We start from the raw sequence: 26,699 nt of genomic DNA on the forward strand, positions 1-26,699 counted from the left end.
TAGGTTTCTCGGTAATCAGTTGTGGAGTTATATATTTAGCTGCATTACTTGAATCGGCATTTTTCAAACAAAGTTTAGAATCATAATTCCAAGTTAAGATTCATTACCTGCTGTGAATTAATTGGCATTTCCGAAAACAGAATAGCCTTACGTTTTATTTAAAGAATTAACTTTCTGTCAGAAACTGCTACTTCTCGCATCCATATTCGTTTCAGTCACCTGGAACATTAAGAGTAAAGAAGAATACAACATTTGGGAGTGAAATTTTTAGGATTTAATCAATATTTTATCCAAGGATCTAGGATTGATGTAGGCTAGATACTTATTGAAGACTGAGGGATGATGTTATAAAATGGATCGATGAAACTGGATCATGAAAGCCTTTTTTAAGATTAATTTTCTTGGTGTTAGGGTAGAATTGTGGTATTATTTTTGGAATAATCCGCGCTTTAAACGTCGGAAATCCTGACAGGTCTTTGTATCGCGGATACACAATGCGAGATTATTAAATTCTTCTCGAGTTTCTCTCCTATTCAGAGCAGGTAATGGTTCAGGTGAATAAATACATTATGAGGATTTGTAAACACAGTTTATGCATTGAATTCACCGAGCATTGTAAAGATTTCTGCTCGCTTTTCTTCGTTACTCTTCCAGCTTGGGCGTCCCTGAATAAGTATTTATCATTTTATTCACAATGTTCATTTAATGATCGACTAATCCCTTAATTATCTCTTGATATCTCAATAATTAGCTTGTTTCAATGCTATTGATTCGTAGATATCCTTTTGTTGTCTATCTACAGATAGTTGCCTCTGTCATAACCCTTGGGCTACGGGAATTCACGATTTTAGCTGCCAGTCAGTGCAGAAGAGACCCCCTGTACAGGAGGCACCCCCTGCCACCAGGGTTGGTCTGGTAGAATTAAGCCCCTTAGCGATCCTCACATATACATAATACCCTGCGGGCCACCTCTACGGTGTTTGGCAGGGGGTTATCAATCACCAGCATGCAGCATTCAATTGGACTCCCACATACACACCACACAGTCCAAAAAACGTCACGCATACTAACAAATTATACTACGATATGCTGTTAGAAATAAAAATAAAATTATGAACATTAAGTTACACATGAGTTAATAGGCTACACTACAAGTTATCTAATCTATTTATGAGTTCTATCGCTGCCGTTATAATCTCTTATTGATCGTGGAAAAAAGACATTCTGAATCTGTCTGTTCTACAGTCTCTTACTTTCTTTACATGATCTGATCTTCCGTAGTATGTTGGCGTCCGTAAGATACGGCTAACTTCGTTAAAAAAGACACTGCTCTTGATTTTTTCTAAAAGGTTTAGTCTGTTCTTCAATCTACGGTCTGACGGAGATTCCAATCCGAGTTTATCTAAGAGGTCAGGTATCCTTATGGTAATGGAATGTGCCCAAGTGCAAGATATCTAGTTAGCAGTAATAATTTTGGGCGAATGCCGCAGTCCGCATGCAAAACGTATAAAAACGTTCCCGCACTTCCATTCCTCAAGGATTTAGATCGTATTTTGTCACCCGATCATAGTTTGATTTCGCCATTTGTGATTCTGGCTAGCAACGTAATGTTCATTGTGAATTTATTCTTAGTCATTTGTGGTGATAAACGTTATTGAAGTCTTTTAAATGACATTTCCTCTCTTTATGCTTTTATGACCGGTACATGTGTAGCGTAAGTATCTCCACCGTTCGGCACTCGATCGTGCAAGATCCAATTTTATTATTAATATACAAAATTTGCAATGGTTGTATTAATTATCAAAAATTCCTGGAGTATAGTTCGTATAATTCAAAAAGTTTATTGCCAACGTTTCGGTTTATTTTAAAATCTTCCTCAGGGCTTAGTTTTGAACGTATTTTTTTATTCTATTATATTTGGTATTATTACCATTGAAAAATTCTAGTCTTTGAAATGCGCTAAGCCCGTCTTTAAAATGAATGAAGATGGACTATTTTGCCTGTTCGTCTCAGGATCAGATTGATGTGTTGGCCAGAATAATTAAGGAACTCTACGTGTTTATAAGTTATAATCGCAGCAGAGGTGCAGTTTCAAAGTTCCATTCCATTTTTTTAAATTCTCTCAGGGGGAACGTGGTTGGTAGAGCGCTTGGCTGATGTTATAGGAGTCCCGGGATTGAATCCTGGGTGAAAAATAAAAACCGAATCAAAATCCTAACTAACCGAATCCTAAGAAATTTATTGTTCCCCCGTCCCTGAATGCCTAAAATTCACATGCCTGTGGTTTAGTCCGGATTGAGCTATACCCTCACTTGTACAAGCCAACCTTCGCGTTGAATTACTTAGTGAGTGCTTTGGGTCCGCTAGTGTGGTAATTTTCACAATGCATAAGACCTTTCGTTTAAGAGTTGGTCAATGCCGACGATGATCACCGCTCCTCAGTTGCCCAAATAAAACCTTCCTCAGTTCCCCTTCCCACCTGGTCTAAAATGACGCAGATGACCTCCGCTGGCGAACACCACCTCAAATCCAACCCACCGGCCATTTTTACGACGAGGAAAAACACCAACTTCTCTGAAGAGTCCATTTAATTTTTTTATTGCGTCTCCGTTGACCCTTAAGAGCCAACTTTTGACCTTCAGGGTTGAAATATTGCTTAGTTCTGGCGGTCAGGAAAAAAATTTTCACTCCAGAATTTTCGTTCCAGTGAAGTAAATGAATAATAATAACAACAATGAATCGGTTGTTCTGTTTTTCATAAGGCTTACACATGTATCTCACGCGGTCCAGTGAACAATTGTTAACACATTGTGAAAAATTGGTGAGTACCTATTCTTAAGGCCTGGTTACGCTTTATTGATAAGTACCTTACATTTAGAAATTAACCCGTTGGTGCTAATGTATCGTGTAACCAGGCCTTTAGAACGCTTGGCGAAAGACAGAAAACTAGCATGTTATTTAAAGAGTGTGGTTTTTCAGTGCCATTGATCGTATACTTCAGCCAATTTCTCTCAGTCATAAGATGTATCGTGCATCTATTTGTATAGTATATGTATCAATATGTATTAGTGAAAGGAGCTTCGTGGTAATATTATTTTATTGAAAGATTACAATAACGTTTAAGGTGTATCTACATGTTTCACGAGTGCAGTATTTTGGCCGCAGTTTCACTAAATACTGAGCTTTAGATAGGTGGATATCGAGTCGTGATTAATATTCACCTGAGGTCATGATGCACTCACGGTAAGTAATGTTTGCAACCCATGCATCGATTGGACGCGGTGGCTTTTAACTCCGGCTAACAAGCGATATTATGTTGACATTCTGTGATGCGGAAATAGTAATGCTGTCGGAAGTTGTGGAATCTTGATAGCTGAACGGGATCTTACCACACGAAAGGATGTAACCATTGGTTACCACATCCCCTCCTCCCCATTTTATTTCGTAATCTCGCCTAATTGGCGTTTAGCACTGAACTTTTGGGCCCACAGGTAGAATTAGATATATATTTTACATTAAAAAAGGAAGGAATTTTCCGAGTCTTGTAAAAAATAGTGCTAGGTATTTTTTGCGTTGATGGTGGTAAGTTTCGTATGGCCCTGCTTCATGGCCCCTACTCTATAGTAGGTTTCATTTCGCTTGGGAAGATCAGGAAGCAGATTAAAGGATTAATAATGCATGATATGTGAATCCTGGATTCCCTGCAGCGAATTCTCATCCCCAGAACGGAGCTACTGGAAAGATTGCAATTACCTTTTAATCAAATTGCGCGTCAAACTCAGCTCCTTTACTTAGGAATTCTGGGAAATTTTCCTTTGTATGAAAACTGTTTCATTTTAACCACTCTAAGGCGGGTTAGTTTATCCCTGTATTCGACTGCGTGTTCCAAGAATATTATCAACTGCGCAAAGGATACCGGGTTATTGTAATTGGAATCATGAATTTAGCCAAGGTAATTAATAATGAGTTGTAGTATCGGTGAGAACGCTGTAATTATTACAGAAAATGTATACGCCGCAATTTAAGTCGGCTTTAGCGAATCTGCCGTAAGTAATCCATGATTATCCTCGTTTTTCCTTAGCGTTTCACTGTTTTTAACATTATGAAGGTAATGGTGTGATTTTTAATGAAATCGATTACTACAGCGGTGAAAATATTTTTTTTCCTTCCCCAAGTCATTCCAGAATATCCGAATTTCAATAGATTTTAGCAATTTTGTAATTAAATTCCAAACAATGGTATCGAGATTGAGAAAAGCCGTTAGTGGTATAATTGGCAATATTTGTCAGTTATTCGGTGTATTCATTATTGTTTTCGACCCAAGTTACTATCGATCGATAGTATGCATTTCACCTCTTCGACTTTCGATTTAAGTGTAAATCATCCTCGAAAGTAACTGGTTGCACAGTTTCAAATAATTTTAATGTTTCTACTGTAGTATTTGAAAAATGCAATTATCAACTAAGATTAATAATGTTATTTCAAACATAGTTTCTTGAACTTCATGTATTTTTATTCGCAACATGAATTTTTAAATCGTACTTTTTTTCAAAATGTATATGAGAAAATGGCTTTGTGGTGTAACTGGTTAACCCACCTGACCGGCAATCGGGATATCCGGGTTCGAATCCCGGCTGAGTCAAATATTTTTTCATAGCGAACTTCATCCGTTGGTGTATTTAACTTTGCACCCGTGCGCGTACTGCGTATAAAGTCACTTGTTCCTGCAGTGCTTAGCCACAGAAAATTGCGTAAAAAATTTTGGTCTATCAGATATCGAAGATGTGATGAATCGTGACTTTGAGGCCTTTACCGAGTTTCATTTGATGTAAGAACACTTTGTTGTGCGCATGTTTTTCCCTTCTTATTGAAGTCATGGCCATCGTTCCTTTTCATTTTGGAGGTGAATTTCTCAGAAGTCTTGATCGGTATCGATTTTCCTGGAAAACGGCCGCATTAATGCCATCGAAGGATGCACTTGCCAGGCCGTGGGATGTTATTCTGTGACGGAGAGAGTAGCGTTCAATTCGCCTGTACTTCCTCCTGGCTCGGAAACAAATGCTAATGGTTATTTAATCACCCAAAAAATAATACTTGACTTTTACGGGTGAGGCAAGAGTTTTTCTTTCCTCTTTTTCCTCGCAATGAATAATGGGACACGAGGCCTTCAACGAACCCACGAAAGAAAAAACAAGAAGAGGCAGATGTCCGTGGGAGCTCTTTTTATTGAAATCATTATTATTATCACCGAAACTACGCCAAAAAGTCGTTGTTCTAGTAATTAATTTTTGAAATTCCACCATCTTTCTATTCTATGAAACTGTTTTAGGGCGATGAGGAAAGAACTCTTTGCGTTTAATAACTAATACACATCTGTAACTTATCTCCTTTGTGAAAGTGAGAATATTTTTATTGTTCCGTAAGATACTTCGTGGCAAAAAGTTAAGACTAATTATTTTCCATTAATCTATTGCCGATTGAGTAATGAGTAAGTCTTATTTTAATATTGTCTTACGTTAATCTCGTCCTCTTGGAATTATTATCATTCGCATACAGGCATATGCAAGCGGGGTGCATGTTTCCGTTGGGAAAATTGGCACAATAAGCATATAAAATATAATGATGCGTCCGATTCTAAGAATACGACCATTTTTTTCTATGTCAACTTCTACTCTCAGATTGGCATTCCAACGGAAATTTCTTAATAAACCTTATTATATTTGTGTCAATTTCCTGTTCTTCGTGGTCGACTACTTTCCTCATCAGATTTTCACTGTTAGATGATCTAAAAGCCGTTTTTCACGGTACACGGAATTGCGCAGGTTCGAGCTGCATTAATTTCTAAAATGGCATCGAATTGCGCGAATGCATGAATGAAATTAGAACAGGGGCTATTTTGCCGTCTCGCATCCACGCATTCTCGCATGTGTTCTAGCAATTCACCGCTTTACACGACGCAATTTTGATTGCTCCTTCACACGTACGTCAGAATGCGCAATTCCGTGTACCGTGTAAAACGGCCTTAACGACTCGTCGTGCCATATCGCCAGTGAAAAACCTTCATGTATATATTGCTGAAACCTCACCGCCTAGGTCTCGGCACGACGATCGTCTGCAGATTAATTAAAAACTGTCTGCTCACTTGATGTTGTGGCTAATTTAGCCAATAATTTTGTTTTCATGTAATTGTACAATGTTCTTATTCATCAGCGTTTTCATCAGTTTTTCACCCGATGGGTGCTGACAGTGTGGTGTGGAAAAAGGGCTGGAAACCGTTTCCAACCCAATGCTCACATTTTCTACTTAATGTCATTATGGTTTTATGTGACGCATTTAATAGTATTTTCTTGAGTTATGTGTTTAAATAAATAATGTAGGTACTCCATAGGTGTCGTACTTTCGTGCGTCGCTGTCCACAAAAAAATATTTGCAACTTTTTTCAAATATTAAAATTATTAGAAACTGCTGATGTTGCTGTGTTGAAATAATTGATTACTATTCTTTGTGTCAACAATTTGTAAAATTTTCATTGGCCGCAAGTCGCCCGCGAACCGTGGTTTGCCGACCCCTAACATAAAAAAAAACAATATGGAGCTATTTTTCGTTCGAGGCAGGACATTGTGAGGGTATTTTAGATATCAAATCGGCATATTTATAACTAACAAAGCTATCGTACTCTCCTCAGTCTCAAAGTTATATAGACTCATTTCACTGCCCCATCGTAATCACGAAGACAACTTTTTACCCTCATCATTCTACCAACAAAATCAGTCAAATACTGATTACATAAATGGCATTCTGTGTGCGAATTAATTAGTTCTCCGATATCAGTCGATAGATGATGAATACGAGACATGGAAACGCGTCAAAATGAAATGTACATCGTGGAAAGTACGATATATTTTTTATTCATTAGTATGACATGATTTTCCATCATATGCTAGTATCTCCTGATATCGTTAATTTATCCCAAGTCGGGAATTGTCACGGATGCACTGAAAACCTGCTATCAAACGTACGACATCAGATGGTTTTACTTACATGTTCAACACACGTTTGTTTTCCATTCTAATAAGTAATTACGTCCGGAATGAGATTTTTAAAAATATTCTCTTTATTGGTGAAGTTAAAAATTTTGTTCAGATTAATATCGTCCCCATTAAGTAATTACTTAACACTCGAATGGAATTCCTATTTTGTATGCCATTATTTATTATGATCTCTTCAGCTTCGTACGATTTCTATATAATGATTTTAAGATATGGATTTTCGCATGAGAAAGTCAGGAGTGCCTGCGAAAAACTGGATTGTCGCTGTTCCATGAACCGTGTACATGAGCTCGTTGCGTTCAAGAAATGCTGCTTTTCTTGTTTTTAGTCCCCCTCCCCATTCCTCCTCACTCCTTTTCATCCCCTCTCCCGAATCCATCTACACTCTCTCATCTCCCCTTCGTGCACGCCCGGTCATCGCGTAAAAGCAGTCTCACCTGTGGTGCCAGTTCGTCGAGGCCAAGGCTAAACGAAAACTTCCCCCTTCGTCGTCGTGGGCAGTGCTCAAATGCGTTTCCTTTTCGCTTTGTGGACCCCAGAGGGAACCCAACCGGTTATGCGTTGAGCCTCCTCGCGTGATTCCTTTATTTTCTTATCGCGATGTATTTTAATTGAACACGAGGTTCATCCCGTCATTATTCGCTAGGATTCCCCCCGCTGCGCCGGTCGGATGATCGCCTCACCTTGACTTTAGTTTGCCATCCAATTTAAACTGGCGAATTTCATTTTATTTATTTATTATTGCCTTTCGTTGCGTAGTTACGGCGGATCGTGTGACTCAACACTTTCGTGTTCAGAATTTCTACTTGTGGTGTACAGAGGTGAATTTTTCTCACGTATCCATCAGACTACTCCAGGCCATCTTGATTTTAGGCTTCTATCATTTTCCACTGTTATACTTGTCAATTTTGTGTTGTTTTCCTATCCCTTTCCATCCCCTTCTGCGATGTATTACTTTTTATAAATTTCTAAAGAGTAATATATATATTTAATAATGGCATTAAAATATTTTCTACATTGGAAGTCGGAAATTCGTATTAAAACCATGGGCTACAATTCCTATTTTCCAAAATATCTCATAGCATTTTGCTTTTGTTAATCCGCTAAACTCAAGGTTGTGAACCCAATTAAAAAAACTGGAATTTATTACATTTTCTCCATGACTTATCCTTCATTTTCGAAATAATGTCGTTGAGAATTAATCGTAATTACGGTACTTAGAAAATTTAAGTTGTCAACAATGAAGTATTCCCTAGAAATCGCGGTAAGCTGCCAATTTTTCCGTCCATTTCTGGTCACGTAGATACTTTTTTTTTACTTTAAAGAAAACCTTGGGATTACATATCCATAAACTTATATTTTTGTTCCTCTATATTTGAATCGCTGCATTTGCTCTAGTTAGTCTAGAATTTTGTGAGAGGGGGATTATGTTGAAACATTCATATCAACTTACTTTCTTGGATCTTACATGCAAAAAATATGGATGATAACAACATGTGGTTCGTTTAAAAAATCTTTTGATTCGTTTTTACAGCGCAAGTTTCACGTTATTAGTTCTTAAATTAAACAACGATGGAGTATGATAAAAGAACTTAAGTTTAAAAATCTTTTAACTCATTTTTAAGTAATATTTTCAAATGGATTTTGAACTCTTACAAAACCAACTTGTGTTCTGCGGAATCATAGAACCAATTTTGGTTCCGTTCCTAAATCATCCACGGTATTAGAATGCCACTACTATTTTGTAGCCTCCAATAGGCATTCGGTGATATTTTAAGAATATCTATGAAATATTCTATTTCTCCTATGGAGCGCTAGTTGTTATGTTTGTCTCACCTGATATTTCCATTCGATGATATAAGTGAGGCACCATTCACATTGGCTGAATTTGACCTCCAAGCAACAACCAAGCGAAAATATTCGATTTTTTAAAAGTGCTTTCAAAGAGAATTGCATTCCGCCCGTCCATCCTCAAGCGTGGGAGGTCAGCCCTGTTGCTCAGCAATCAGCGCTCACCCTCAAACGAACGTGTCCGTTGGTGGGCTGGTCGTGACATTTCCGGGTAACAATAATGGCTTCGGCGTCGATATTGGAAATCAATGATTTTACTCAATCCGCCGTGGGCCGCGGGTTGCAGTCATACGTTCTCCCGCGTCTCCCCGCTGCCGTGTTAAGTTTTGGCAGGGGTTCGATGGGCTCGTAATAGAAATAACATGTATGAAATCTGCAACTGTTTATTGTATCCCGGTTTATTAATTTTCGCTGAAATTAGGGGTCATCCATTAATTACGTGAGCCGTTTTGTGGGGGTCAAGTCGATTCTCACCCAATCTCACGTGGGAGATATGAGGGGGGGGGTGGTCCTGGCAAGTATCGCGTAATTTTTTTCGGCAAGTAACTGTGTATAATTGCGATCTTAGTTATCTTAATACTAGTCTTGACTAATCTGAAATAAAAATAAACGAATTACTTAAATTAATAAAAAGAAAGGAACCCGATATTTACAATTGTGCAAAATAAAACTTAGTGCATTGAATAATAGCTGTGATTGATTTGGTGGATATTTCCGATTCAAAGACTCTTATCTCATCAAATTTGGGATGCGTTGAACCATTAGATTTGAGAGGGGAGAGGGTGAAGCCGACGATCTCTTGAGGGGAGTTTACACCCCTGTTTTCAATGTGCAAGCTTTGCATCACTCGTAAAGCTTCGTCCGCCATCGTTGTACAATGTTATTAATCGAGTATTATTTATTTCCCGTTGCCCTGCAAACTTTGAGCGATTGTAATTATTTGGCGTACCCCCTCTTCCATGCATATTTGCCCAAGTCTTCCCGACGAATGCAGTGTGAGCTAAGCGGTTTTTGTCTCTCCCTTGATACAGCTATTTTCGGTTACATGGGGTTCCAATTTCGTTTGGTCTAGCCGTCTCGTATTTGTGTTTTATCGCAGTGCTCTTAGTTTCTGATAAATCTGTGTTCCAAGAAGGAAATTTGCAGGAAATGAATAATTCACCATAAAGTCAATGGATGAGCTTTCGTAATGTGGCCTTGGAAGTTTAATGAAGCTTAATTTTTGCGAGTGCAAATACAATTCTCTTCCATTTGTCTCTTTACTTTTTTTATATACCCTACGAAGGGGAGATTTTTTTCATTTGTTGGTGCTTTTTCTTAATCTGCTGTAAACAGCATATATGCTGAAATAAGGTACTCCTTGGTTATAACTCCCATTTTACTATTAAGGATGTCGATACTTCAGATGTACTGTTCACTCACACCGCCGTATGAGTAATTCACTTGAGATGTATAGTTAATGAGCAATCCTAAACGATAGCAGCCTGTGTAATAAAAACCATGCTTTGTTTGAGCTAGAGAAATGGTAACTCCATAAAATCCTTTCCCATTTTTACAGGGCTAAATAGGTAAACGCCGCAAACTATGTTTTCGACGATATCATTTTCATTGGAATTCTTTGGCGCATTGATACAATTATACCTGGATACACCCTTTCCAGAAACAATGCACTGCTGCTAAAAAAACTCATTTTTGACTAATTAATAACCCGACCATTTTTATGAGTTTGCGCGTTTTAGAAGACCCTTTTGTTATAACTCCCATAGTTTCATAACTTCACTCGAAAGGCTCCACGAAGCGGGTATCACATGAAGTGTATATCTACGATCTGAAGCATTCATTTTATCCTTGGTCTTTCCTGCCAGCTTCCCCGTATCGTACCGTGGTCTCTGTAATGAGTGACCATTGAAGATACACAAGTGCATTGTAAACTAACAATTTATGAGGAACTCATTGCGCTCGTACGCTGCGAACATTCGAATGACGTGATGGATGATGCGGTCTGTGTTTCGAAATGGGCTTGATCGAAGCCGATAGTGTCGCGTAAATAATCCTAACGGAGTGAGTGAGCCAAGCGTCTGCGAATCCACGTTTCCTGAACGTGAAGGATGCTAGGAGGAAGTATGCGGTGAGGTTATTTTCATGAAGTTACTGAGTAAACACCTTTGGCGCTCGATTTGGTGGAGCATGCGTGACTGGCATGGACTGCTCCACTCATTTGGAGACAACCATTTGAGACGCGACGGATGGGGACATTGTGAAGAGGGACTTTGTCTGATTTGTACTTTACTTTTTTCGTTATTTTACCATCATAGTCTTTGATCAGTTTATCAGAACTTACATTTGGAGTTTGCTTTTCTACGGAAGTGAGGCATGGGCAATGACATCCACGGAGAAATCAAAGATGTAGGCATTCGAAATTTGGTGCTATAGAAGAATGATGGGGATTAAATGGATCGACCGAGTGAGTAATCAAGGAGTCCTGAGAAGAGAGGGGAGAAGAGAAGCCTTGTGAAAACCTTGATAAAGAGACGGAACAACCTTATAGGCCAGATCTTGAGACATGATGGTCTGATGAAGACAATCGTCGAGGGACACGTAAATGGTTAGAACGGAAAGGGTAGACCTAGAATAAAATATCTGGAACAAGTAAAGAAGAATATGGAAGAGAAGAATTACGTCGCTTTGAAAAGACTAGCTGATAAGAGAATTGAGTGGAGAGCTGCGTCTAACCAATCATCGGATTGTTGACAAATGATGATGATGATGAGCTTTTGATATCTTTATCAGGGCTCCCACTTAACCGTGGAAACCTTAAAACCGTGTATAAACGGTGAATTTTGGGTACCGTGAAAAAAACCTGGAAAAAGCCGTGAATTTCGTCATAAACCCTTAAAAATCTCGCAAACCTGATTATAAAACTATGATTGACAGATCAAAAGAAAAATAGATATGTCGATCATGTTTCAAGGTCAGTCATGCGCAGAAACTCTCCTCGTATTTATCTGCACACGTACTTTTTAAGCGCAAGTATTGGTCCGTGTGCCATGACGACGCGTTGACCTTAAACCTGTGATTGGAAGACCGGCAGCCAAAGTGTTCATAAACCCCTTCCCTGGAAGATCTTCACTTCCCGGCCACCCTACTCCCTCCATATTTTACCACTCAAAACCATTAACTGGCCCTAAATTTCGCTAACGATAGGTGACGTCATAAGATATGATGGCTAAGTTGTAACAACACGTATCTCAATAATAGCAACTTTTCAGGTGAGCAAAGACACGATTAATTTTTTTGTACTTGTACACTGAAATTAAGAACCAAAAGTTCATAAAACTGAAAAATAAGCATTCATTTTCAAACAAAGAGTTGTTTTTTGCTTTTATATTATTTTTTTAATGTTATTACACTTTGTTTAAGATACCTGTCTCAAACCGGCCGAATTTGAGATACGTGTGGTTAGAACTTAGCCATCGATATGTCACTTTCATTGCTGCTTTTGCATTCGCGGCTTCTGTCGCGTTTGTTGATTTTTTAGTTGACGTGCCGCCGGTGATTGTCACGTGATCAATATTTCTGACTAAAATGGCTCTTCAAAAGACAGTGAATTTGAAGACATTTAGACCGTGAAAACCTGGAAAAAACAGTGCATTTTATATTTTAGTTGGAGTGGGAACCCTACTTTATTAAATGTCTCTGCTTTGGTGGCTATACGTTTGGTAGTTCTCGAGGATCTACTAGTTCTCTCTATGGAAGTAGGAATGCCCATGGATTCAGCTGAAAACCCGTGCGAAATGCCACCTCTGTTGTATTATTTACTTTTAAGGTCGCTAAAAGGTTTTTTTTTCGCCGAGTTCCGCGCCAGCAAAGGCGAATCGGAAGCTTTCGTCGGTGCGACTAATTAGACCATTCATACGTGGATACACATGACTGGATTTGTGTTTTCGCTTCGTCGAACGCCAGACAATCCTCTCTCACCTTCAGATATCGTAACATACACGAGTAGACTGAAAGTAACCATTGGAAGAGAAATGAGCAAATTAATGTTTGTGCTTTATTATATGGAACAGAACCTTCTATGGTGACGAACATATGACATCAGAGGGACTCTCGAATTGCTCAACTTATTCCACTCCGTCCTTAAAAAGCTGGAAATTGATAATTAGGATTTTGCTTCTGTGTATATTAAGTTTGTAGTGTGTCAGTCTATCTTCATTTTGCGTATTCATACCTTAGGGTCTATCTCAGTCGTACCAAGTGCTATAGGGATGGTGTTTGGTGCGTTCGACGCAGAATTTCTGCACGAACATTGTAGTCTTGATTCCAGCGCTGGAGCTCGGCATTGTATGGAGTTGCGGGCAAAAAAGTGCAAAAACGGACCAAAAATAGCCTGCCCACAAAACGGGAGACAAACAGTGGCAAGCCACAATAAAATAAATTCCTGTCTCCCCACTACAGTGGTTCTCCTTTGCAAAACTCTAGCGAAGGAGATCCAAGCACTGGTATTAATTCCAAGTCCCCCAAACCCTCCGTGACCATTTCTCGCGATTGGGCTATGATTCTCATGATTGGGCCATTTCAAAACTAACATTATTAGTGTGGCCACTCGTGAGGGGAACTTAGAAATTAATGTGAAAAATAAAAAAAAATTAAATAAACATCTGGAAAATGCGCATCGGTTGTAAAAGTCAAATGTTGATTTTATTTATTTTCCTCCTTCGACGTTCAATAATCTCATTCCCAATACATCATTCAAATAATGCTCCATGGTTGAAAAAAGTCTTTTCCACATGGTTGTTTTACTTAATAATTTAAGATTGAGATTTTCTGCTCTTAATAACGGGTCTGTCTCGTAAATATGAATAGCCATGAAAATAGAAATTATGGGAGCAAGTTTGGAAATTAGAGAAATTAGTACGAAAATTGAAAAAATCAGGTAACTCAAGCGTCATATTGCAGTGGCTCTTCTTTTTTTAAGGCCTTCTTCTTCGTATGTCAACATCCTCGATTGCTCCTTTTTGTATGAGTAGTATTAGTAGTAGTTCTTTCATTTCTGTCGAGAAGATAGCAAGACTGCAACCATCATTCAAAACTCCCTCGGCCGTTTGCGTTCTCTGTGCACTTTTATTTGTCGATGTTTTGAGAAAAAGCAAATGCGTCCACCTACTTCGTGTATCTCTCTCTGAATTCCGTATTGTACACTTTGAGGACAGTGATACTTGGTGGTTGCTAAGCATCCTTCCCCTCCTTGTATGGCTGAAATTCAACGGCTATGCAGGGAGGGAGCAACTATGAGCTTCAGTAGTGCTAGCAACGAATATAATGGCTAAAGGATTGGTGGTGGTCAAATGAGATTTATCTGACAGACCAAGTTGATTTTATTGTCCACGTCGTAGCGAGATGAGGGGAAAAGGATTCAACCTGCCCTCTATAAAGGTTTAAGTTAACCCCATCTCAATGAGCTCCCCTAGATGTATCCCTTCTCTTAATTATCATCTCCACTGAAACTTTTTTTGCTGCCTCGATTTTCTCTCCTCCCTCCTCTGCACGTTCTTCTATCTCTTTTCTCTCCTTCATGCCTTTTTTAAAGTCAGAGTATTTCTGTAGTCGATGGTGTCTATACTGAAAGAAAACAAAAACATTTGAACGAAACCAACACTGACTTTGATTTTGCTTGTTGCCGAATCCCTGGTACTGACGAGGAAAGTTCATCAAGTGTCACCACCAGATCTCGTTCAAATTTTACTAGTTGATAGGAAATGGATATCCATGAGGAGTATTTTTTTCAGCTGTCAACGCTCAATACTTTTCGAGATATTAGCGACGGAATGTACAGGGGAAACTCCTAAATTTATGCAACACACTTGACAACAGTACAACGTATTTGCTCTTCATCCTAGCCACGGAGTGTAAGGGTCTATTGTTGCGCAGCGGGTTGCACAATTTTAGGCGTTTTCCTTGTACTATGTGTCGCTTATATCTCGAAAAGTATCGAGCGTTGGCAGCTGAAACAAAAACTACACCTCATGGGTATCCATTTCCCATCATCTAGCAAAGTTTGAACAAGATCTGGTGGTGATACTTGTGGTACTTTCCTTCGTAAGTTCTAAAAACAAGATTGATGGCATCTTTATTGTCCTACTGAGTTTTTACTCATTATTCTTTGTCAGAATTTTTTGTCATTCATTTACGTTCAAATGCAAGTACCCACTGCCACACAATTCCTCTATAATTAAGGGGGGCAAAATTAGAAAAGGCAGCCAAGATGGCATGTATTTTGATTTTTTTTCAACTTAACTCATTATTTGGGCACATTTTTCATGCTTATGTATTGATTCCATATGCGATCATTGCTATCAAAGGAGATGCTATTACAGTGCATGTGAATCAGACTTTTGAAATGGTGTTTGAAAATTGTTATTCTTCTTTTATTTGCAGTACGGAATTATCTTTGATGCTGGGTCAACACATACCACGATGTACCTGTACAAATGGCAAGGTGATAAAGCAAATGGCACCGGTGTGGTAATGCAAGAGGACTCTTGCCCGGTGGATGGTAAGTTACATTTTATTTATTCCATTAGTTTCTCTTTTGTGGCTTTTATTGCCCTTTTTACTGCTGCATTGCTGGAGAAAGGTAAAATGCCACTGTTTTCATTCACTTATTTAACAGTAAAGTTAATTTCCAAAAAGTATCCCCCCTCTTTGACATGACAGATACACAATTCTGTATAATTTCTGTCTAGAGAAGACACAATTTTGAATGGAAATATTTAGTCTGAACTTAATCCCAGAATATGTGATATCTGGTGGACATGGAAAAAATAGAGTGGAGGAAGACGGGGAATAGGGAAGGTTTACCAGCATCAGGAGTTGTTGTGTGATTGGTTTGGTGGCTTTAGGAGTTGCGGAGTTGGTTAGCAGCTTGAGCTCCTGAGGACTGTTCCTCTGCCATGACAAGAGTTAAAATCCTTGCTGGTGTCCCCAAGTCTTACCTTACAGAGAACAGAGGCATGCATTGGCTGCAGTGCCAAATAGTTGAATAGGGTAGTTTCCTTCATCAAAGAAAACGATAGGCATTGATTGCGATTCGTTACCCACCATTAGTGTATTCATAATACACAAATTATTTGGTTTTTGAAATACCGGTTTAGACGAATGGCAAGGGTCAATATTTATCCTCATTTGAAAAAGGCCAGATTGGCGCCCATGCGATTCCACTCCGCGTGACGTCACAGGGACCTAGTTTCTACACGAGAGGATAGGAGTTATACATCGTCTGAGGTTACCAATGCATGCATGAGGCACAGAGCTCAGGGAAACATGTCTTAATAATCACCTATTAAAACTGGCTAAGGTCGGAAAGTTTTCTTCGTTTGATAAGGTATTAATAAACCTTTTTTAAGCCAAGCGCTACCATTCAGCAAGGTACTCAGCTATCCGCTAGCATCCTGCGTCCTATCAGCGCTCAGAGCCTCGATCAAGGTCACTTCACAAGGAGAGAGGGGGAACCAGAAATGCGTCGCACGGACTTTCCTACTTACGCGTCGCGTTTTTGCGCGCTTGAAATTTTTCACTTTTCATTTAATCGCAAAAAATAGATATCGTCATTTAAAAATCTAAAAGCGCGACATACGTACTCCAGGAGTAATAATCTTTCGATTTAGGCAATAAAAAAATAATAGGAAACCACCCTATTATCCCATTATGTCTCAATTGCCTCCCATCCTAGGGAATGAGTCATACTCCCCAAGTGGCATAAGATATCCATCAGTTAATTTAAAACTGACAGAAAATGAAGAGGTATCCTATTTCCCTTCCCAAAGTGATGGATTTGTGATGTTCATACATACAGACCTTTTTAAACATGAAATAAGGGAGATGGAAATATATTTCAGAAAATCTTGCTTAGAAATAAATGATGGAAAAAGTTGGGTTTAAAAAAGAGATTATAATTTAAATTATGAAGCAGAGTAAAGATGAATGGGCATGGGTAGAATCTAAGTTATCACCATCTTCATGAGGAGTAGTGAAGAATGCCGTTGTTTTTGAAGAATTCAGTAAAGAATGATACAAAGCATATGTATTTTTTAAATTGTATTGAAACAGCCCTCAGCCCTTAGGAGTAATGTTTTGCAGCATAATGCTACAATACTAAAGTAATCATGATATATTCTCATGCTCCAAGTGCATGGATGCTTCATTTAAAGTCTTCATTTATTTCTCCTTTCACAAGGTGGTGGCATTGCTGCAGATTACAGAAATTCACCTAAAGATGTGGTACCGTACCTTCAAAAGTGCCTGGATAAGGGAGTAGCAGATATTCCTGAGGATAGGAGGTCCCACAGTCCAGTTTATTTAGCTGCCACGGCAGGGATGAGACTTTTAGGGTACTTAAATGTAATCTAGTTTGAGTGGGATTTATATCTAATAGATAAATAAATTGGTGCTACCTTTGACACCTACCAAGCAAGTGTTTATTACAAGTATCATTTGGTATTGTGGCTGTCTTGAAGGCTAAATATCTTTTTATCTGATATTTAGCAGTGGGTGAGAATGATGTTTCTTTTCATTTCTTCATGAGCATAGATTTATTGGTTTTTGTTAAAGTGTTCATTTCCTTGATTTCTAATAATTTTAGTATTTAATGGCTGGAATTGATCTATCATTATTTGTTGCCTATTTTTATACATATATAATTTTAATCCCATTTCTTTCTGATTATATTGAAAGGATAAGCTTGAATTTAATTATCTTATTTAAGTATGTCACCTTAAGGACTATCCTGAGTCTCTTAATCACCATTGTGTTTTTATTTTATTATCATTTAGTTTAAATTATTAACTCTCTAATTGAGTATGATGGTGAAATACGAGATCATGTTATTAGTAAAGTGCATTTGTAATACATGGTGCAGATTTAGATAGATTTTATACTTGAAATAATAATTTTTATCTTACCAGATTAGTCCCAAGTGGGAAATTTTGTTACCTTACCTGGGTTTTAGGCAAAGTTTGCAACCCATCGGAGTTGGGAAGAGTGCAGTCCTTCATTTTGCCTGCATTAATTCGATTTTGCTCAATTATGGCTACTTGGGGTTATCTGCCTGGGAATACTGTCTCAGAAGTAGTCACTTCCTGTCCCTCAGTGTGGATATTGGCCAATATTTATTCCTTAACTTAGGGAAATCTATGCTTTCTTAGGCATTCCCTTGATCTTTCGAGGAAGGAAATCAATTCTAATACAGCTGATACATTTTTGTTTTCTATACTTTTTATTTAACATATTAAAGACTGATTACTCCTGTTGGTATCATTTTGGTAGGTCATCATCAAGTTACATGCACTGTTACATGGTAGCTCTTTTCATTCATTCGTGATACAATCTTATTAAATCTCAAGTTGCCCTTCTATCTGGGGTCCTTTCTGAAAGCTTGTACGTATTGTACTGTCCGGCTGGGGAGGGTTGTCTGTTGACGGGCAGAAGGGGCTTGTTCGGGGTAGAATGCAAGGTTGCCAGATAAGAAAGGAAACACCCACGTCACTGGTAAACAAAAGGGTTCCATGAAGAAAAGAGCCGGATGACGAACGTGAAGGACCCATAGGAAGAGTCCCTTATTTGGTGATGTGAAGAAAGGGCTTGTTTTGGTGGCCCAGGCTTATTTCGGTGCTTCATATGCATGTGACAACATTGTATGACTAGGCGAGGGTGTGAGGTGCCTTTGGGGGACAGCGATTGGCTGCAAACTTTGCTGTTGCATGGTTTTCCACCCTTCCTTTTTTTCTGTAATCAGACAACTCTCGCCGGCCAGACTGTAAATATTTACTGCAATTGTCCATGCAGAGTACACACCCAGTTAAAGATGGATTCAAGTTTGTTTTTTACTATGATTTTAGAATTGTAATTTCTACGAATAATACGCATCTCATTTTGAGAGGACAGCTTTTGGTGATGTATGGGGCTTGCCCTGTTCAATGCTTGCAGTACACATTATCCAAGTGAGAAGTGGACCCGTGAATTATCTTAGTGTCTGCACTTACACACTATCTCTCTCACCTACATAATGCTTTATTCAATGATGAAATGGCCATTCACGCGGTCTTTTTCCTTTGATTATAATGTGTCAAATGTGAATGGCAGTCAAATAAAAATTAAGCATCTGAAAACAGGCGCTGTATCCACACACAAAATCTATCCTGTTATGTGATTGATCTTAATGGTAAAAAAAAACTTTTCATTTCGCCATCTGATATGTACCTAATTTTATTTGTTGAATTTTTGCGAAACAATTCCGTACTATTTATATATACACAGAGAATTACGGTTGTTTATACCTTCATGAAAATTGTATTATCACTGATGTTAAAAATGCTGAATACAACTTACTGTCAGTGAAACATTAGCTTACCTTGTTTGTGAGAAATTACTGGTAGGATTCCCTCCATATTGTATGTGAAAGTTTGAGTGTACTCAATGATGGGTTGAAAATTGTTGGTCTATAATTCCAAGAAATATAGATGGTTCATTATAATAGGCTGAATATTTCCATCAAAAAGGTATGCTTTTTATTGTAATTTTCCTCAATTTCAGTGCTGAAGATCCTGAAGCAGAGAAAGAAATCTTGGGTAATATTACCACTCTGTTCAAAGGCACCCCATTAAAGTTTGGAGGGGCTCGCACCATATGTGGTGAGGAAGAAGCTCTCTCTGGATGGGTCTCTGTCAATTATCTCTCAGATACGCTAACAAAGGTGAGTTTTGGGAAAAAGGAAATTGTGTAAAATGACTGGTGTAGTTTTTTCACGGGAGCCTGCTAGCATAGCGGAAGGGTCCTATAGTGTAGCCACCTGCCTTTTCAATGTGCACATTTTATTCTCATGTGGGTGAAAAGTTGTCTCTCTTCATCGCATTTGAAAGCTCATTTACCTTACTTTGTCTGTTACCAACAACTGTTTTGAAGATGCAAAAATGATTGGAATCAATAGAAAAACTTGTTTTAAATTATTAATTTATTTTACTCTTTCACTTGCTTTTGTCAGCAAACTTAATATTAAGTATATATGCTGTTCTTCCACCTGTGTCATGCTTGCAAGTAAACAGCTTACCTGTGCAAGAGGCTGTTTGATGGCATTTCTTACCTTTGTCCTACTTTTATTGACTGTTGCCTGCACAAGCACCATATCTGTATGGTAGGGTGTTCAACTGTTTCTTCAGCAAATCTTACCTGGAAAGGCAAAATTTCATACATATCGTACATCATTTAATTCTTTTCATCTGTTTTGAGTGATTACTCCAGTGATAAGTGTAGTGATGGCTGAAAAGTAATTTTTGGTACTTATCAGTTATCGCCGAACATTTTTAAAACCATCTAAACAATTCAGTAATTAGGGCATTATATTAATTTATAAAATTCAAACTCATAGAATCTTAACTGGTGGCCACATCTTGACAGTCATTTCCAACAACGAATCGAATGGATCATCAGCCTTCCATCCCTTGCACACCATAAACTCTGCTAGGTATGTGTCCAAGAACTTAGGCTTCGTTCCACACTGCTTCTTGTTGCTCCACTTCGCCGAGGCCCACATTCTCTCCACTCTCCTTGGCACTCTTTTTTTAGAGCATTTGAACTCGACTCAACGTTAGATGTACATCATCATCTCGTGGCCATTCTTACAGATTCGTTACTCTGGTAATAGTCCTGTCTCCTGCAGCAATTTCATTGCCTCTTCTTGGTTTCTCAGCAAGTCAAAGGGGTTCATACTTCACCATCGAATTTGATTACAATAATTATTTGTTTTTAACCCATTAGTGCATAGCGTCCGATATATCGGACGTGTGCCATGTCTCACATAAATACTTCTCTAGTCGATAAATTCAATGAGTCAACTAAAATATTAGCCGGGGGGTGAAGACAGACATCCATTTGAACTTAATACAGTATTAAAATGCAATTAAAATGTAGCGCAAGTCAACTGGAGCCCATAAAAAAATAAAATACTCACGTCTGATATATCGGATGCTATGCACTAATGGGTTAATAGCAAATAATGAATTTCCATGGAGACCAAATAATTATGTGTAACGTTCTCAATGGTACCAATGGAGGGTTAGGAGGAGGTAAAAGAGAAGTCCATCGATCTCCTTCTATTCAGAGTTTTATTCAAAGAAACATCTACCCTCGCATACCGACGCAACTGCCGACGCCATTCTCATCGCACGCCTGCTCACGTGCTATCTCCATTCCCCCACCCCGCCACCCAGGAGGCCGCTCTCAGCCGACACTGCATGGATCTCACGCCTGAGGCGAGGTGAAGTGGGGTGCGTGACAGGAAGGGTGATGAGGCGAGAAGCAAACCGCCAACGCAGCGGCATGTGGGCGGTGGGTGGCGAGAGGTGGAAAAAGGGGAAGGGAGAATCTAGGAAAGAAGTCACGTCCCATCTTCGCGATACTTACATATGCTTTATATTTTTTTTCTTCATATTTCTCATCTAAAGTATCTTTTAAAAATTTTTGGCAATAAGCGATAAGTACCTAATTTTTTTATATTATCATTTGCCGCTATGGCTCCAGGGATGGGAAGTTCCATCCATTTTTCATGTCATCCCATTATGTCCATTTTTCCTTTGCTGAAACTATCGCTGGCACTGACTTTTCAGCCAATTACAATGCATGACCATTAACCATGGCCTTGTTTGGGTTTTGAATGAAGTGAAATAACTGTTGTAAAAATATGCAAGCCAGCACGTATCAAGTGGAAAAAGGGAATGGTAGAATGACCGTGTGACTTAGTGAATTATGGGTTGAGTGATCATTTTTTTGTCCTTGAAAAGGCAATTGCTGGAGCTATCGCTCACAAGGATGGAAAAAGTGATTGTGTGATTTAAGCTGTGTCCTAATTCACCATTTAAGCCTGAATCACATGGTCATTTGTTTTGTCCCTCTTAGTGATCACTCAAGCGATCGCTTTCTGGACCGGAAAAGTGATCGCTTGAGTGATCATTTTTCTGAATCAAACGGTCTCTCCCGCCATCGCTCCTCGCATCATTTCCGGTGTCACAGCTGTATTTTGTTACCTACTTCGTTCCCACGATTGTCAAATGTTGGGCTGCAATCACTCCATACGGGTATGCATTCTGATTGGCTGATATGGGGTTTTGGCGATGGTTTCAGCGACGGAAAAAGCGACCAGACGAGTGATGAAAAGAGTGATGGGAATCCTCATCATTGGAATGATCACAATAAACAATTGGGCATGACGAAATGACAAAAAAATGATCGTCTGATTCAGGCTTTATGTACCTAAATACCAGGATTTAGGCAGGATGCCACCTTAGAAGGGTGTCCCAACACATTAGGCAGCATATGGGAGTGACTTAAGCTACCTTCCTGGCCGCCAGATTTGGTGTGTGTATCCCTTTCCCATGATTCAAAGAAGCGTCCGAGAAAATCATTCAATTGAAAAGAACATCCTGAGTAAACGCTATCTTTTTGGTCAACACGCAATTGCATGATCACATTAACAATGTGTATTGTAAAGGGTGTTGTTCATCATTCCTTTGATTCATTCTAAATTTCTTTTGCTTCTCATTGGTTTTGTGGCCAGAAGATGGCAACTCCTGCGCTAGGATATCCCAATTCATACTCTCTTTTGGGTTGGCTACCCAAAATTTAGCCACCCAAATCCATGCTCCCTTATGCATAACAAGGCTGGACACAGCTTTAGGCTTAATTGTGCGTATGTGGACATTTCATTTGGTTTCTCGCCTCTTAACTAAGAAATTATCTTCTTGGGAGAGTGAAGTGTATATATCAATTTTTTCCATGTCTTTGCTTCTGTGTTTCAGGCTAGAAGTTTGTTCAGAGCAAAGAGAGAAGAGTTTTCGGTTAAAACAATTGGAGCAATGGATATGGGTGGAGCTTCAACTCAGATAACCTTTGAAATGCCTCCTCCAGCCAATCCATCAACTGATCTGCCTCCCTGTGGTGACAACATCAAAACTTTGAAGTTGTTTGGGAAACAGTACTATCTTTTTTCAAAGAGTTACTTATGTTTTGGGGTTGAGGAGTTCCTGAAAATGTACTACGTTCTCCTTTTAAAGGTAAGTGTCAAGATATACTCACATTATGTGTGGCTTTGGTCATAATGACCAAAAGCACATATAACATTATCATCATGCCACATTGATCGTTATGACTTGGAAACATATGAAACATTTACCACTTTTAGCATACTATCCATCACAAGTGCAATGCTGATATTAGTCCAGGAAATGAAGCATTTTGGCTTGCAATTTTTTCAAACTGAATCGATTTTCTTGAAATTTCCACAATAAGTAGGGAATATACCAAGAATCAAAATCTATATCATGCCGTCGGGCGCTTTTACCTTGGGGGTGGTTTCCACCCCATCTCGGGGGTGGAAAATTTTAATTACATTTTGATCACAGGAATCGATAGAAAAGTTAATTCTAAGAATAAAATGTTCTTTCCATTTTTTGCGTAACATCAATATTTTTCGAGTTATTTGCGATTGAAAGTAACAGTTTTTTGACGAAAAAATCAACGACTTTTATCGATTATAGGCAAATAACTTGAAAAATATTAATTTTATTAGGAAATTGTTAATTACAAATATGTAGCTTGTGAAAAATTAAATAAAAATCTAATTTTATATTTCCTTTATGACCAATTCGGACCGAGCTACAACTTGTTGATGGTTATCTATTGTTTGTCATACGCTAAATTTGAAAGATTCAATACCAAATAGCGGGAAAAATGTATTTTTAGAGGAAAACTTATGCAATCTATTTAAAAGCGTATTTAAAAAACTTTCTGAAAATGAGGAAAACAAAATTTTATCATGAAATTTGAGCGAGTTATGATTAAAAATAAGATCAGTCCCTACTTTTTTCTACGAAAAAATCAGTGAAAACAACTCCTTATTACCAGACTAGTCAAAAATGATCAATGCCCTTCAGAATTTCTCTTTATTTAAGTATTGTTAATTGATCCTAGAAGTTTGAATAATTTACAATTCTAAATTTTGAAAAAATTGGAGGAAAAAGTGAAAAGCCATTTTCTACAATTTCGTTAAAATTGCTCTTTTTTTCAAAATAACTCCAAAAAAACTGGAGATATGAAAAAATGCAGGAGTAATAAATTGTAGCTTCTTTACTTTAAAATATTTTTGTGTGTTTTAATTTTCTATACAATAAATATTTGGTGAGATATTGATAATTAAAACCTTTATTTCCAAGGGAGCTCCGCCTTATTTAAACCCTTAAATCCCTCCTCTTTCAAAATTAATGACTCGAAAATAATTTAATTCACATGACCTCGTAGTCAGTAACAACCCTACAAGATACAATTTAAATGAACTTTATATCATAAAAAATAAAGGAGCTATGTTTGAAACACCAATCAAATTTATTTTCCAAAAATTCGAAATCCACAATTCAGAGCATAACATTTCTCATAATCAGCATATACTTTGTGTACTTTACGTTCGAAGCTCACACTCAACTTTTCAACAAGCTCACTCGACACTCAATTTTTCTACAAAATAAACACACATACCCATAAGATGTATATAAACATACACATATGTATGTGTGCTCTTGCTCACAGTGACCTGCGTGCATGCATGTGGTGGGAAGGCTGGAAGCCATACAGTCTCCGTTTGATAGTGTTTCATGTAATGTCTACATAAATGTGCATTTATTTGTTTAAGTTACCATGACGAAGTTTGTTCTGTTTATCCTATTGTTATATGTTTTCTGTGCTGTGATTAAAATCATGAGAGAAAAAAGTGAATAGATAATAAAAGGAGTAAGAAAGTGAATAAGAAGATACAATGTAATAAATAATTTATATTTTTAGGGTAAATATTTTTTTACACTAACGCCCAATAAGGGTTGATTATTATGAGTTGAAACGCCTTAAAATTATTTTCCAAACAAAAAAATAATTGTACACATAATTTAAACTAAATTTTACCCGTATAGAGCTTTAAAATATAATTTTATAAGTTTTAGTTTTTAGGGGTAGTTTTCACCCCTAAAAAATAAAAAGCGCCCTTCGGCATAGTATAGATTTTGAAGAAGGGGGTATGATTAGTCTAATCCCAAATATTTATGCAAATCGATTCGGTTTGAAAAAAATTTTAAAGGAGGTATGATTAGTATAATTACAAATTTTTATGCAAATCGATTCAGTTTGAAAATCCTTTTTTACATTAACCCGAAATAAGGGTTGATTATTATGGGTTGAAACACCTTAAAATTATTTTCCAAACATCAAAAAATAATTATAAAAATAATTTAAATAAAATTTTACACGTATTTAGCTTTAAAATATAATTTTTTAAGTTTTAGCTTTTAGGGGTAGTTTTCACCCCTAAAAAATAAAAAGCGCCCTTCGGCATAATATAGATTTTGAAGTAGGGGGTATAATTAGTCTAATCCCAAATTTTTGTGCAAATCGATTCAGTTTGAAAAAATTGCAAGGTTTTTCACTTTTATGAGCTTCATTTCCTGGACTATATGATGTTTAACCAATGCTGTATGCAGCTACGTAAACTTAACCTAAATTAATAAATAGTTTTCAAATGGATGGATAGTAATGGGCTTAGTTAGCAAAATTATTGGGAATACAATAGCAGGCAAGTGTCGAGGATGAATTCCTTGTATCTCTGACCCTCATTGATTTGTTTGTATTTCCAAAATTGTTATCAAAAAGTCATACAATTTACATGTTTAATTGTTTGTTTATAATTGATGTTCTAATATTTCAATTAATGTTTGATTTCTTTCCTTACTTAGGATATTCCTGAGAGTAACATTGATTCTACCGTAACAAGCGTACCTAGCCCTTGTCATAATTCAGGGTATTCATACACTACGACTTTGAAGGACCTTCGTTCTTTTTGCAGTAATATATCTCTCTCGAGCAAGGTATGAACTCATGATAATACCTAAGCATGACTATTTGGTGTGGAGTTGGAATGAGGTTTTTAGTAATGAGGATGACCAACTTCCTTTGGAAACTTAATTGTATCTATTTTTTTAATGAAAACTGGAAATTCTCCTTTTTTATCACTTGCTTGTCTTTTCTTGCAACATAGCATTTCAAAGACTTAGAGAATATGGGTAAGATGCCTTACCACGATTATTCCGCAATTGCTTAAAATATTTTGCCAAAGCCCATACAATTACCCATCATGGTTACCTATATTCCCAGATAATTTACAGGGAAGTGTGATGGATGGGTGAAATCAGTATGCATTTTAACATTCTTCAATTCATTTACTTCCTCAATTTGCAAAATAATTTCAATGGTCACTCTGAAGATGCATGCATTCATCTACAGGGTTTTTCTGGATAATGGACTTGTTTGATCTGCATTCTGCATCTTGTCCTCAGAGCATATTTTCCTTGGTCATTGAGGAATACATGGATTGTTGGTGTAGTTACATCATAGCTAATCACTATCTTATGAACTGGATTTATTGTGCTTGCTTAGTTAAAGTCAGATTGGTGGCTACATAGTTGGAATGGATGTATGTTTCTAGTATCCATGGGTGTATTACTTCGTAAGGCATTGTCTCAGAGTAACAGAATATGTAAAGTGCATGCTTTTGAAGTGCATGGAAAAAGTTTTCAATGAAAAAAAATTGACTACATTTGTAATTTTATGAAGATTTGTAGAGATTTAACCTAGTAGTGTTAAATATGATAATGTTATGACAAAAAATATGTATTCGATTCTTGTAGGCGCAAAGTTCAAGTGACTAGTTTA

The 26,699-nt window shown here is 37.7% G+C and overlaps 1 protein-coding gene across 2 annotated transcripts in view; it reads left to right on the forward strand.

Moving 5' to 3' along the window:
- LOC124156343 (ectonucleoside triphosphate diphosphohydrolase 1-like) overlaps positions 1–26,699 on the forward strand; it is a 110,141-nt gene that overhangs the window by 71,386 nt on the left and 12,056 nt on the right. For both annotated transcript variants that reach the window (XM_046530848.1, XM_046530849.1), the window contains exons 4-8: positions 15,339–15,456; positions 17,137–17,290; positions 19,491–19,650; positions 22,748–23,002; positions 25,724–25,855. In XM_046530848.1, coding sequence (XP_046386804.1) covers positions 15,339–15,456; positions 17,137–17,290; positions 19,491–19,650; positions 22,748–23,002; positions 25,724–25,855 — 819 coding nt within the window. The remainder of the gene's footprint in view (positions 1–15,338; positions 15,457–17,136; positions 17,291–19,490; positions 19,651–22,747; positions 23,003–25,723; positions 25,856–26,699) is intronic.

The sequence above is a fragment of the Ischnura elegans genome, chromosome 3 (genome assembly GCF_921293095.1).
Source record: "Ischnura elegans chromosome 3, ioIscEleg1.1, whole genome shotgun sequence".
Lineage (NCBI taxonomy): Eukaryota > Metazoa > Arthropoda > Insecta > Odonata > Coenagrionidae > Ischnura > Ischnura elegans.